We start from the raw sequence: 14,500 nt of genomic DNA on the forward strand, positions 1-14,500 counted from the left end.
CGTCTACACACAAAAGCGGCTGCTTTCAAAATAAGGGGCCAGGAAAGCCTGTGGGAGGGGTCACAGGGCAGCCTAGCCCTTCCAGGGCAACAGCGAGTTGCTGCTTTAAAAGGCCCCTCCCAAACACACTCGGCCTGCACAGCATGGGGCCTGCGGAGCTGACATCAGAGTCACAGAATCCATGCACATAGCCATGGACCCGCAGCAGCAGCAGCCAGAAGCCTTCAGGGCTGTCACTGAGGCAGGAGCTGCCCTGCTCAGTGCTGTGCAGGAGGCCGCCCAGCACCTCCTGGAAGGGGAACGCTCCTCAGGGGATGAAAGGGTTGTCCCAGACCATGGGACCCCTGTTGGGTGCTCCGCTGGCTATGGAGATACCCCACCACCACAGAGTGGTGCGAGTACCTAGTCCTGGTGGAGTGGGACGACAACCACTGGCTCTGGAATTTCCGGATGTGCCGGCAGATCCAGTGGCTCACCCCCGCCCGGAGGCACCACAACTGCTGCATGTGGCGCCCGCACCATCGAGAAACGGGTCAGCATCGCTGTTTGGAAGGTGGCCACTCCAGATAGCTACCGATCTGTAGGACACCAGTTCAGTGTGGGCAAGGCCACTGTTGGGGCCATTGTCATGGAGGTAAGGGGGCCTGGGCGTGGACCCATTGGGGGCCGGCAAAGGGGTCTGGGGAGGGGGCCCAGTGGAAGGCTGGGGGAGAGGGGGTGCCTGGGGAGGGACTGAGGGGGAATTCCTGGGGAGGGGGTTACCCAAGGAAAGGGGTTGTCTGGGGAGGGAGGGACCGAGGGGGGGACCAGGCGCACCCAGTGCCCATGTCCTCTCCCCGCAGGTGGTCTGTATGCTGAACGCCCTGCTGCTTTACAGGTTCGTGCAGATTGGGGAGCTGGATACAGCCATTGTGGGGTTTGCCAGCATGGGGTTCCCCAACTGCTTTGGAGCCCTGGTCAGGACCCACATCCCCATCTGCACCCTGGACCACAGCGGCGGATGCTTTGTAAACAGGAAGGACTACCACTTGGTGGTCCTCCAGGCCATGGTGGACAGCCAGGGCCACTTCCAGGACATATATGTTGGCTGGCCTCGCAGCACCCATGATGCCTGCATTTTCAGGAACTCGGGCCTGTTCCACCAGATGGAGGAGGGGACCTGCACTCCCCAGAGGGAGATCTCTCTGGGGGACACCACCATGTCCCTCTGCCTCGTGGCAGATGCGGCCTACCCCCTCCAGCCCTGGCTTATGCAGCCCTACATGGGCCACCTCAACACCAGCCAGGAGAGGTTCAATGGCCACCTGAACCACGCCCACCAGGTGATGGAGCAGGCTTTCAGCCATCTCAAGGGCTGCTGGTGCTGCCTCCTAGTCCACCTTGATGTTGACCTCCTGAACACCTCCCAGGCTGTGGGTGAATGCTGGACACTCCACAACCTAGTGGAGAGCAAGGGGGAGGCCATAGTGCAGGGGTGGGCTGTAGAAGCCAGCACAGCCTACTCCCAGGCAGCTGCCACCCTCATCTACCAGGCACACCATGAGGGGCTCCAGGTCCAGGAGGCCCTGTGGGCATATTTTGACCAGGGGGTGGAGGGAGCACTGCCCCAGCCATCCCTAGCAGGCCTCCCACACACTGCCCCCACCACCTGCACACTGACCCCATCACCCACACAGTGCCCCCCGCATAGAGCACATTACACCCGTTTTGAAAGCTATGAATATAGTATTTAAGAACCAAATGGGTCAACCAGTTCTTTAACTGAATGAATGTCCATGGGGAGAGAAATGCATGGGGCGGGGGGAAGAATGCTGCCTAAAGGGTGGGGGACATAAACCTTTACAACAGAGGTGGGGGAGAACTATGTACAAAAGCGGGGGGCCTGCGTGGCCCAGTCCTTGGTCCGTCACTGCCCCATGTCTGGTGTGGCGGGGTGCGACCCCCACGGGGCCCGGGTCACCACCCCTGCCTTGTCTGGGGTCCTTGTCAAGGATGGGTGGGGGCTGGGAGGACCGGCAAATATGGCTGGGCCAGCTCCGGAGCCCCGCGGTCCTCCTCCGTGGACTCCATTGCACAGAGGCTGCCGGGAGGCACGGCGGGTGGAGCAGCAGAGCGTGGCAGCCGGGCTGCGATCCTCTCCAGGGTCCCAGTGCTGCGGTCAAATGCCTGCAGGAAGGACCCCCAGGCCTCCTGGCGCCAGGCGAACGCCCTCTCCTCCAGTTGGAGGCGACACTCTGCCACCTCCACCTGGTGCCGGAGGGTAGGGAGGCCCTGGGGTCAGTGGCTGCCTGTGGCTGGCTCCGGCGGTGGCAGGCTGTTCCTGGCAGTCGTCCCTGCTCAGGCTGGCTGCTGCACTGCAGTCTCTCATGTGGGATGTCTGGCAACACAGGCACTGCAGCGCTGCTGTGGCCCTTGGGTGGCTGTGGCTGTGGAGCTGGGGAGAAGAGAGAAGAAGACCATTCGTACTGCGCCCTGGCCTGTGGCCCACACCTCCCGCCCACCCAAAGGCACTGGGTCTCTGTACCCTGGCCATGGGTATGGCATCCCTGTGGGCGGCGCCCTTCAGGGGTTCAGCCCCCCACCCCCCCGGGATGGGGCGTGGCGCTGTCTGCGGGAGCGGGTGCTGATGGGCCCTGGGGGCTGTGCTGCTGTCCCAGGGCCATGGTCTGTCTGGGAATGTGGGGCGGCCCCTGTCGTGTCCCATACCCCCACCCCATAACCCAGGGGTGTGCACTCTGTAGGGTACATACCTGAAGGTCCACTCCTGCAGTCGGGGGCACACCCATTGGGCAGACTCCTGGCTGGAGCTTGGGGAGGGGAGGTTGATGAGGAGCTCCCCATCACTGGAGCCCTCCTCAGTGGTCCCAGGGGCTGGCTCCTCTGGGGGCCTCTGGGGTGCAGGCTGGCCTCCAGGCCGGACCCCTGGTCTGAGGCCCACTGGGGCTTCCTGGCCACAGTGTCAAGGACAGCTGAAAGGGGAGGTGTACTGGGGCCCAGGAGTTCCCTGCGCTCCCTGTAATAGGGGCAAACAGTGGGGGTGGCTCTAGACCAGCTGGCTGTGTCTCGGGCCTGGGCATAACCCTGCCACGACTCCTTGACTTTACTCCTGATGTGGGCAGGGTGACCCCGGGTGGCCAGACCCTTGACCAGCTGGGAGAAAGTTTCTGCATTCTGCCACTTGCTCCCCACTACCCGGAGCACCTCCTCCTTGCCCCAAAGCCCCAGCAGGTCTCAGAGCTCAGTGTCAATCCAGGAGGGGCCCCGCTGCCTCTTCCCGCCCCGGCTGGATGCCTGTGAGCCCTGTGTCCCCTTGGGGTGGGAGTCCTGGGGGCTCTCAGGGGGCTGGCTGGCTGCCATGGGTAGAGGGTGGGTGGATCGGGGCCTCTGGAGGGTGTGCAGGGCGAGCACATGCATGTGCTGCTGCCTGCACGCTCTCAGCTTCCTGCCACTGGAAATCCGGGTCCATGGTGCTTTAAGGGCTGCTGCATGCAGTGACTATAGAGCCCCATGGGGGCTGGACAGAATGTCTCAACCCCTCAGCTGATCGCCACCCTGGAGGACCCCGCTATTGCAAAGTAGTGGGATGCAAATCATGTACACACGCCCTACTTCAACGTTGAACGTCGAAGTAGGGTGCTATTTGCTTCTGATGGGGCTAGCGATTTTGACGTCTCACTGCCTAACGTTGATTTCAACTTCAAAGTAGCGCATGGCCTGTGTAGATGAAACACACGCTATTTCGAAGTTGGGCTGGCGTGGACACGGCTAGGGTGCAGGGAAAGGGTAACTAGGGGCTGCGTGGACACGGCTAGGGTGCAGGGAAAGGGTAACTAGGGGCTGCGTGGGGGTAGGAGGTAGCTCATGATGCAGAAAAGGGGTTGCTAAGGGCTGTGGGCATTCCAAGTAGAGGTTGGGAATGTTGTCCTTGTGGCAGGGGCAGCGTGTGGCACGCTTGAGTCCGAGGCCTGCAACTCTGTCATGAACAGCATGGGGGAGGCGTGCACAGAGCTGACGTGGGCGGCTCTTCAAGCGCTAAGAGCTCTGCCTCAGGTGGGACGGGCGGGGTGGGGCTGACTTCAGCTTCCATCTCTGAGCCATGGGTAAAATGATATTCATGAAATTCAGCCTTCACGAGGGTTCTCAACACCAAGCCATCACAAGTGTTGTGACCCTGTGGTATGTATTTTGGAGTGCTAATAAGACTTTAGCAAGCCAGCCTGGATATTAATATTGGTTATTTCAGCTAGGGGTAGAAATCAGGCAGTGCAGGAAGGGCCAAAGCTTAGATTTTGCAAGTTTGAAAGGAATGTGAGCATAAATGGAATTTTTACTCCTATCTGCTTAAACCCCTTTTGAAAATGAGAGTTGGGCTCCTCTGTCAGTTAAATATTGTAGTGCTGATGGCAGCACCTGCTAAACACCTTTAAAATTGGCTAATAAGTGGCTGCCAATCAAAAAAGAAGTCAGGAAAAAGCTGAGACAGCAGTCCAGAGATGCCCCACGCAGGCATTCCATCTAGTAATTGATAGCTTAGCAAAGTCTTAGAGTTAATATTTTATACAAAGTCAAATTAAGCATATCCGGGGGAAGGTGGAGGAGCCTGGATGGTCCATAAAGAGAACTGGGTGGAATCCAAACAGTCACTCCTTTCGGACCCATATAAATTAATCAGCAAAATAATTCAGCCTTAAGACATTATCTTTTCTGTATAGCTCTGCCCCACTCCTCCTTCCTGTTCACAGTCATGCTCCAGAGACAGCTTTGTTAGTGTGGATTCAATAGACCTATCCGATGAGGGGTGGGAGTGGGGAAAAGTATGGGGTTCAGAACTGGTTGAAATGATGTGGGGTGATTCAATTAGGGACTCCTTGTGGGGATTCCCACCCCCTGAGCCCTCCCCTGGGGTTTTCAGTCTGAGAGTGATCTGGGTCCTTTTATTATTTTTATTACTTGGCAGCAGGAATCAGCTATCACTGTGGTGTGATGGCTAAAACAACTCTCTCAGCCCTCCGCTGCAATAGTAAGACTGGCTGTGCAAATTACAGTTTTCAAACCTCTGGAGCCGGATCTGGAGCTGACAATTGCTCACTCAGGCAGTGCCAGATATGCCACCCGTTGCTCTTGCAACTGTTGAAGAAGGAGCTTCCTTCCCACTTTTGTCTTCCACCATGCTCTAAGGAATGCATTAGGGACTGGACTGACAGCCCCAGACCAACTAAAGGAAATTACCACCAGCCAGTAGATGCTTGTCCACTTTATGAGCCATTCCCTAAATGATCACCATGGGGAAGCCAATTCCTCAGCCAACCTGCTACTGCCCAGCCAGAAGACGCATCTGCGGCCATCGCTGCTGCTAGAAGGGCTAGCTGCGAGAGAAAAGAGTCACCTAGCCTGTATGAAAAGTTAGAGGAGGACTAAGGGGTTCTTTTTTCCATGGGATATCTAACAACATTATTTAGGGGGGAAGAGAAGTATCGTACACTGGACATGTCTTACATATGACCAACGGGGGTGAAATATTGCAGGCAACCTTTGCTGGAAGGCTGGTAGCAGAGGCTGAACCTCTCTAATCTGGCGTCCTGGGGACGTGACCTGTGGCAAACTAGAGAGACTTCCGAACCAGGGTACGACAAAGAAAAGTGCGAGGGGGTGTCCACTGGAGCAGGGAGGGGTGGTACGGTAGCATCCCCAGGCTTTGTGCCCAGCATGGGCCCAGGGGGCTCACTGCCAGTAATAGTCTCTGTCACCAGCCCCCCTGCCCAGGCTCCCAGCCCATCTGTTGCTGCTTGAAGTCTTTGCATCTGAGGTACTGACTTCTAGCCCCCTCTGACTCCACCTCTTCCCTACCTCCTCCCCCAAGTTCACTCCAGCCCCTCTCCTCCCCCTCACTCCCTGAACTTGAATGCTGCAAATCAGCTGATTTCTGGCCCTCCAGAAGCTCGGGCAGGATGCGGGAGGAATTACCAAGTAGAGGGCTGCCCATGCATTGTGGGGAAGTGGGAACTTTGCCTCTGTTTTTCCTGTGAATGCTCCAGGCCTGGAGCACCCACAGAGTTGCAGACGTTTCTGGATGACAGAATCCTGGATTACAAGGGTTCAACCTGTACATCACTACACAGAAGTTCAATATAAAAGTGGTGCTGAATCTTCACCCACAAATGTCAGGAGATCCAAACCCAACAGAACAGCAGTCTGGTAGCACTTTAAAGACAAATGAAGTGATTTATTAGATGATGAGCTTCCGTGGGACAGACCCACCTCCTCAGATCTGATCTTCAGAGCTGATCTGAAGAAGTGGGTCTGCCCCATGAAAGCACATCACCTAATAAATCATTGCGTTAGTCTTTGAAGTGCTGCATGACTGCTGTTTCGTTTTGTTGGGAGTACAGACTAACACGGCTACCCCTCTGCTCCTAAGAGATTCCAAGTTATGGTTATTACAGCAACTTTAATTTTGGCACACTGCAATGTATCAGAGCTATATCTTCAGCTGGGAATAGATATTCATAAGGCTTGCCATACAGGAACATATTAATTTGGGCCACTTGGACTGATATCTTGTTTCACGAAATAGGCTTCATTAAATCCTGTTTCATACATCGAGACAACTGCATAATCCTAAATTAACAAGAATATTGCTGAAAAAAACCAAAGCACTTGCTTTTAGGGCCTGTCATGCAATTAAGCTTTGGTAGATTTTCTGTACAGAGCAGGCTGTGCGCTGTCACCTTCTTTGTCACACCAGCAAAATGGGAATGTCCCACAGCAGGGCTGCAGCCAGGGCTTCCACATAATGTTGTACAAAGAGAGCTGCTGTGGGACGGGAGTCAGGGTTTGGCGATGCTCCTCCACAGCTCTTTCTATTCTGCTTATTACTGTGCCAAACAGGGGCTCAGTGGCAGGTGAGAGAGGTTTGGCCTCAGACGGGTCTCTGGAGAGATCAAAGAGCAAAGGAGGGTCATGATGGGTTACACCTTCCCCGAAACATGGGCAAATTCCTCTTCCGTAACAGGCTCCGGCACCCTCTGGATAGAATACTGGGGTCACATAATGAGCCTTCCACAACGCCCCACCTGGCAGGAGAGAAAAATGCAGATAGACATAAAATAAACATATTTTCAGAGCTTGACAAGCAAGTTTTTATTTTGTAACACTAGATGCCAACCTTTGTCTTTTTGGTGCTGGATAAGGTATTTAAACTTCAGGTCCATCCAAAACAACCCCTCCCCAAAGCAGCTGAGCTTGCTTTGACATGCCATATTTTGAACAGCATACTTGTGCCTGTAGGGTGACTATCATGATATACATCAGGAAGTCCTGTGGCACCTAGTAGACTAAGATATTTTGGAGCATAAGCTTTCATGGGTAAAGACCCACTTCATCAGATGCATGAGTGGGGGAGGGGGGGATTTCAGACTAGTATTTTAAAAAATGGGGTACCAGTAAAAGGGAGGGCCAGAGCTGACAAGGTCTAGTCAGCAAGGTGGAAATGGCTCAGTATCAACAGTACTTATCAAAAGAGTCAAAAACAAGTCAGATTAGACAGGTGGATGTGAGCCTTTGTCAGCGTCTGATGGGCAGATATTAACACCCAGAGCAGAGAAGCTGCCTTTGTAAGCTGAGAGCCACTCCCAGTCTCTGTTTAATCCATGGTTAATGGAGTCAAATTTGCAAATAAATTGCAGGTCAGAGATTTCTGTCTCCATTTGATTTCCGAAATTTTTTTGTTTCAGAACTGTCACCTTTAAATCTGCCACTGAGTGTCCAGGGAGATTGAAATGTTCTCCCACAGGCTTCTGTACATTACCTTTCCTGATGTCTGATTTATGTCCATTTATTCTTTTACAGAGAGTTGGTCCAGTTTGGCCAATGTAAATTGCAGTGGGGCATTGCTGGCACATGATGGCATATATTATATTAGTAGATGTGCAGGTAAAGGAGCCCATGATGGTATGGTTGATATTAGGTCCTGTGATGATGTCACTGGTGTAGATATGTGAGCAGAGTTGGCAGCGAGGACTGTTGCAGGGGCTGGTTCCAGGCCTAGAGCCACTGGTTTGTGATTTGTAGTGGCTGGTGAGGATTTGTTTAAGGTTGGCGGGCTGTCTGTAGGCAAGGACCCTAACCCTATCTGCTGTTAGGGATTTCGAAGTTGCTGGGGTCCTTTCGAAAAGGAGCCCTGTCTGGACGAGCCATGCGGCGGCGAGCTGCATCAATTTCGAAGTGCCACAGCTGCTGGCATTCTAATGAGGTGCTGAATATGTATTTCAGCGCTTCATTAGTAACCTTCAAAATGGCCATTTGCATGGCCATTTCAAAGTTTTGGGCTAGTGTGGACACGGCCTCAGTGGCAGATTTAAGGGTGGCAGTCCTGAAACAAAAAAATTTCAAAAATCAAATGGAGAGAGAAATCTCTGAGCCACAATTTTATTTGCAAATATGACTTCATTAACCATGGATTAAACAGAGACTGGGAGTGGCTCGCAGCTTACAAAGACAGCTTCTCTGCTCTGGGTGTTAATATCTCCCCATTAGACACTGACAAAGGCTCACATACCCCTGTGTGATCTGTCTTGCTTTTTCCTCCTTTGATTAGTACTGTTGATACTGGGCCATTTCCACCTTGCTGAATAGACCTTGGCAGCTCTGGCCCTCCCTTTTACTGGGACCCCATTCTTTAAATACACCTCTGAAACCACCCCCGCCCCCACTCATGCGTCTGATGAAGCAGGTCTTTACCCACAAAAGCTTATGCTCCAAAATATCTGTTAGTCTATAAGGTGCTGCAAGACTTCTTGTTGTTCTCAAAGCTACAGACTAACATGGCTACCTGTCTGATACTTTTCATAATAAACTTGCAGGACAGCAGCAAATTATTACTGTCACTTGGGTACCTGCACTGTTTCTAAGTGGCACAAGTACACAGTTTCTCCAACCCCAGGCTAATTGCAAAGCTAAAGTCTATCCTATGTTAAAAATCAAATTATACTAAATAGTAGACACATGCTTTCCTAGAGACTGGAGCCACCACTATTTTTGGAAGAACCTTTATACTCACTGTCCTTTTGATGCCACCGTACTGCATGTAAATACGTGCCACAGTAGTGAAACAGGAACTCATGTTCGGAGTGCTGAATGGTCCCTTGCAATAAAGGCATCAGGTTCCGGCCATCAATCACCCTGATATTGATGGAGAGAACAGCAGTTACCAAGCTTCGGTGATCTGCAAGCTGACATGTTTGGTACTCAACTGTCATTGCAATTGAAAACATTTGTGCAACTCACTTTGGGAACAAAAGGAACATTTATGAGTAAAGGGTGAAGCTCAAACATGGAAAAAAAGATTTATATGAACTATGTGGAAATTATGACTCTGAAAAAGTAGGTGGGAAATAGGATAAACATCTACCTGAGATGAGATCTAATGTTAGGATCATTTTTAAACAAGATTCTGTATTGGAAATTGAAAGCAGTGAGTACGTTTTACAGTTTCTATACCTGTCCTGGGGCACTGTCCCTCCAGCCAGATGAGCCACCGTAGGGTAAATGTCCATAAGACTTGTAGGTTCATCGATAACTGTGTCTGCAGGCAACACTCCTGGCCATCTAAATATCCCCGGCACACGGATCCCTCCTTCCCAGCCTCCCATGCCTTTTCCACCTGTTGTTAAATAACAAGACAATATATAAGATATTTTACACATCTGTGTTTCTGTGGGTGCTCCATGCCTTTTGGTTTGTCTTAGAGTTTTCAAGGGTAATGTCCATCCCCAAACATTAATGATGTATTTAGAACTGGAAAACCCTTAAGAAATTGGTATTTGTATGAAAAGAAGAGTTTTAAGGAGAACGCTCAACTCCCAAATTACACACCCTCTACATTACATAGGGCAGGTGTAGGAGACTGTACAATTTCAACTAAGGATTAGTGCCTTTGCTGTATGTTCGACTGTGCCTTCCAAGGCTATGCCTGGAGGAACAGTGTAAGAAGTCACATACCCTACAATTTCCCCACTTTTACATGTCTGTTATCTCCATTCCTTGGGCTCCTTGGAACTGGACTTGACTAGGACTGCAGGCAAGGGTGTGAAATCTATTAATCAAGTTTAAAGCAGGAAATATGTGCAGAGAACAGGCTGTCAGTTGTCCACCCACCAAAAATACATCCCCCCGGGATTTCTCACGTGTAGAATAGTCATAGCTGCAACAAATATTTTAAGAAGTTAAGGGGAGCCTTTACCGATCTCTGTTCTCAAACCATGCTCTCAGCTTATTTAGAAGGGAGATACAGGGGTATTGAGACATACAGTTGTCTTTGCCAAGCAGGTCTGGTTAAATATTTTCATGCTGCCTATTATCTTGTCACTTGTACTATCACCTGGGGAATAAATGGTTAGGCCGCTTGTGACTCAGGTGCCCTTTTTTAACCACATCAGCTCAAAACCACATAACCTGTTATTGGAAGAAATTTTCTAGATTATATTGGCTGTTCCTATATCCTCCTGGTCAGAAGGAGAAGAAAATAGATGAGGCCAAGGTCTTAAATCTTTATGACCTAAAGGCCGTGTCTACACTAGCCAAAAACTTTGAAATGGCCGTGCAAACGGCCATTTCGAAGTTTACTAATGAAGCGCTGAAAGACATATTCAGCGCCTCATTAGCATGTGGGCGGCCGCGGCACTTCGAAATTGACGCGGCTTGCCGATGCACGGCTCATCCAGATGGGGCTCCTTTTCGAAAGGACGCCGACTACTTCGAAGTTCCCTTATTCCTATGAGCAGATGGGAAAAAGTGGACTTCAAAGTAGAAGGGGTTCTTTTGAAAAGGAGCCCCGTCTGGACAAGCCGCATCAATTTCGAAGTGCCGTGGCCGCCCGCATGCTAATGAGGCACTGAATATGTATTTCAGCACTTCATTAGTAAACTTCGAAATGGCCATTTGCATGGCCATTTCAAAGTTTTTGGCTAGTGTAGACGTAGCCAAAGAGTGCTAATTCTTCCTATGTTATTTTTGTTTATGGTTTCAGAGGCATGTATATAATTTTAAAGCACAACTGATTCTGTGTTTTCAATTTCTGAATTTTAAAAAATTTGGATCTATGTTATTGAAATGTGTTGATTTTATTATATGCCTTCATCTTATGACCTAATGGTAACATGATATTTTAACATGTATGATCTGACTACAGGTTTAACCTCTAAAATCCATGAGTCTTTGGTTTGGCAACATCTATGGTCTGACACAACTGTGGACGTTGCTGGATCAGAGAAGCACAAAGCTCTGAGAGTTGGGGGCTGGGAGACAGGGCACAGCAGTGTCTGACCACGGCTCCCAGACCCTGCCATCTAACCCTTCCCTAGCCCTAGATGTGGTCCATGGCTCTCTGGTTCTGCTGTGGTCCACTGCCCTCTGGCCTAGGCCACAGTCCACTGCTCTCCAGCTCTAGCGAGACCAGAAAGAAGCATCCTGCAGTGGGGATGCGTAGCCAGACATGAACCCCCCATTTCGCCTTTTCTTCTTCTCCCCCCCCCACCCCACACTGGGAGAGACAGAGAGAGAAACAAGCAAGGGAGACAGGTAGCCTTTGATGTCCTGGGAACGCAGGTGTGCTGTCTCGCCCAGCCTCTCTACTATACACAAAAACCAGACAGTGAATGGGCTAGCTAATGGCCGCCCTTCTGGCTGATCTCGGTAATTGACACGCCTGATCACTACCCCAGGAAGAACGGGGAACCTCTGCCCATCACCTCCAAGGTGCCCAATTGTCCACAATTCACAAGTGCAAATTGAGCCTTGCACCTTCCCTGGGAAACTTGGGGTTCAAAACACATTCCTCCCGATTGGCCACTTGAGACCAGGAAGAGGCCTACGTGACAAAAGGGGTATAAGAGGGGTTTGGCAGCCCAGCCCCCTTTGAGTTTCAATCATCTACACCTGCTGGCCAGGTCTGGAATTAACTCCCGAGACTGGGAAGCCTGGTTCGTATCTACTTCTTCCCGAGGGATTGAGAGAAAGATTCTGGCTCACACCGGATCTAGCAGGCAGGGGTAAGAATTACACCTGTATTACACTTCTTTCCTATAGGAATTGAGGGAAAGACTCTGGTTCCACCAGGTCTAAGAGGCAGGGTTGAAAATCACACCTGCAACGTGCCTTTCTTGTGTACACATTACTTGTATTAGTTTAAGCTAGCTAGCTTGTCTAAAACTTTTCTTAAGTTAAATCGTGTTGTTTCCCCTTTAAAAACCAGGAGTACTAACTTGAACTTTAATCATTTGTCTTAGTTAAATTGTTTCTATCTTTGTATAAATAAAAAGTAACTATTAAAGCCTCTCGAAGTGTAATTTTCCTCTTGCTGCTGAACCCGAACAAAACGCAAACCAAAGAACCAAGCCTGCCCTGTCTGGTTAGCGTAGCTGCTGGTGTGGCATCACCCCCTTTGCCCCACCAGACCCTTAGCTGGCACCTGGGCATCGGCTCACAGAAGTGGCGCAGCGAGCAGGGTTTGTGCTCTTAGTTCCAATACAGCAGCATGAAGCCAGTCACTGATTTCAGCAAGGTAGAAAAGAGCTTTGCCCAGGAAGGTGGGGCTGACCCAAAATGGGATAAAGAAATGTTAGAAAGGGAATGGGGAAATCCCGAGGAACTGTGGTTGCAGTTCTGTAGTTGGAGAACTGCTTGTAGAATAAAGCAGAAAAAGGGAAAAGGAGCTTGTATCTGGCTATTTAAAAGTGCCCTACAAGCAGCATGTAACAGCCACGCTAATCTGGAAGCAGAGTTAGAAAGAGTAAAAAGCAAAAGAGATGACTTAGAGCGGGGCTGCCAGAACCTAGACACCCGACAGCACCTGCTAAGTAATGATTTGCACCAATTAGAACAGCGCCTCACTCCGTTAATAAAGAAGGAAGGAGTGGAGCGGAGGGCGAGATTAGAGAGCAAGCCTCGAACAATTAATCAAGTGAAAGTAGAGGCTGCTCTCTGGCTAGATCCAGAGGATTGGGATGAGGACATCTGGGATTCCTCTGATGATGAGGTACATTCCACCTATTCCTTCCCTGAGTTAGGAAACACCCCCATCCACATGAGACCCATCATCGCCTACCAGAAAGATCTCACTGAGCAGGGAGAGGATGAGTCTAGCAAAAAGGCAGAGCCACGACCCACCCAAATCACTACCCGCAGCTGTCAGCCTGCAGAATTGAGAAAGATCCAAGATGAGTTTGCCAAAAAGCCTGGGGAAGGAGTGATAGAATGGCTAGGCAGAATATGGGATACAGGAGCAGGCCATATACAGCTGTCCTCCCGGGAATGTGGCAGGGTAAATCTGGGTGCAGGAGTATTCCTTACCCCCAGGAATAAGGAGGGTCCGAAGTCTATTTGGACCTTTGCCTGTGGATGGGCTAGGGGAATCCACCACACCGATAGAGGTGAACCCACTGTCACCCTGTGGACAAAGGGGGATGAACTTAAAGGAGCCCTGCAGACTGTGTCCATAACAGCTCTGCTCAACCGAGTTAGTCCAGAAAATGGGGATGAGGAGGAGAGCCCATGGGAACAGGGGGTAAAAACCGAGGATTTGAGACCAGTGCTTAAAGGGGCTCCTGGACCTCATAGGGCAATAATGTTAGCCACCAGAAAGCATGCTCAGGAGCATAACTATTCCTGTCAGGAGCTATTTGAACTTATGCTAAGAGACCTCCAAGAGTTTGGAGAAACTGAGGCACCACAGGCCAAAGTTAAGATAAGAAATTTAAAGGGAAATGATAAAAGGCAGCAAAAAGGCTTTAAGCCTGGGCGTGAGATAACCCCAGAGGAAAAGGAATTAAGAACTAAACTCTGGAAACAGTGTTTAGATCTAGGATACCCCCGAGATTTGCTGCACGGAATGCCTACCGGGAAGCTAAAGCTCCTGGGTGCCTTAAAAGGGGCTAAGCAAGGGAGGGAGGCGATTACTCCTAGTGCACCCCCCAGCTCCGATACCCCTTACATGCAGCTGCAGCAGCAATTCCAAGAGCTGCAGCCGCTAGTTGAAATTGACCAGGGAAGTTGACTTGCAGGGGAACAAATCTCTCTCTCTATAAATGAGCTCAAACCGGCAGGGAGAGAGCATCAAAGCAATGACCCCCGGATCCTAGTAACAGTAAATGATAAGACTACTGTCTCCTTCCTGGTAGACACTGGAGCCCAATTATCCATGACTAAAAGAGAGGATTTTTCCGGACCCCCACCTTCCAACCGAAAGCAGATTTTGGTTACTGGACTGAATGGCACTACTGTGTCTTACCCGCTGGTCAAAGTAAAGCTAGATATCCCTTTAAACCCCTACAGGCAACCCCGAAAACATGAATTAATACTTGGGAATGCCAATATACTTGGCATGGACATCCTAAGGGGCAAGGAGGGAATCATTGCTGGGGAAAGGTGGGCATTGGGAGCCGGCTGCAAGCCCAGCACAACAATCCTGGAGGAGGGGAAAGCTTCCCTCTGTCATGTAAACCTC

The 14,500-nt window shown here is 50.7% G+C and overlaps 1 protein-coding gene across 1 annotated transcript in view; it reads right to left on the reverse strand.

Annotated features, from left to right (window-relative positions):
* Positions 1-6,497: 6,497 nt before the first annotated feature.
* LOC142006835 (arylsulfatase D-like) overlaps positions 6,498-14,500 on the reverse strand; it is a 37,286-nt gene continuing 29,283 nt past the window's right edge. Inside the window, exons 10-12 of the mRNA XM_074983328.1 lie at positions 9,499-9,661; positions 9,059-9,180; positions 6,498-7,073 (exon numbers count right to left, since the gene is read on the reverse strand). Of these exons, the coding sequence (XP_074839429.1) occupies positions 6,682-7,073; positions 9,059-9,180; positions 9,499-9,661 (677 nt within the window). The 3' untranslated portion in view covers positions 6,498-6,681. The remainder of the gene's footprint in view (positions 7,074-9,058; positions 9,181-9,498; positions 9,662-14,500) is intronic.

The sequence above is a fragment of the Carettochelys insculpta genome, chromosome 1, assembly GCF_033958435.1.
Source record: "Carettochelys insculpta isolate YL-2023 chromosome 1, ASM3395843v1, whole genome shotgun sequence".
Classification (NCBI taxonomy): Eukaryota; Metazoa; Chordata; order Testudines; family Carettochelyidae; genus Carettochelys; species Carettochelys insculpta.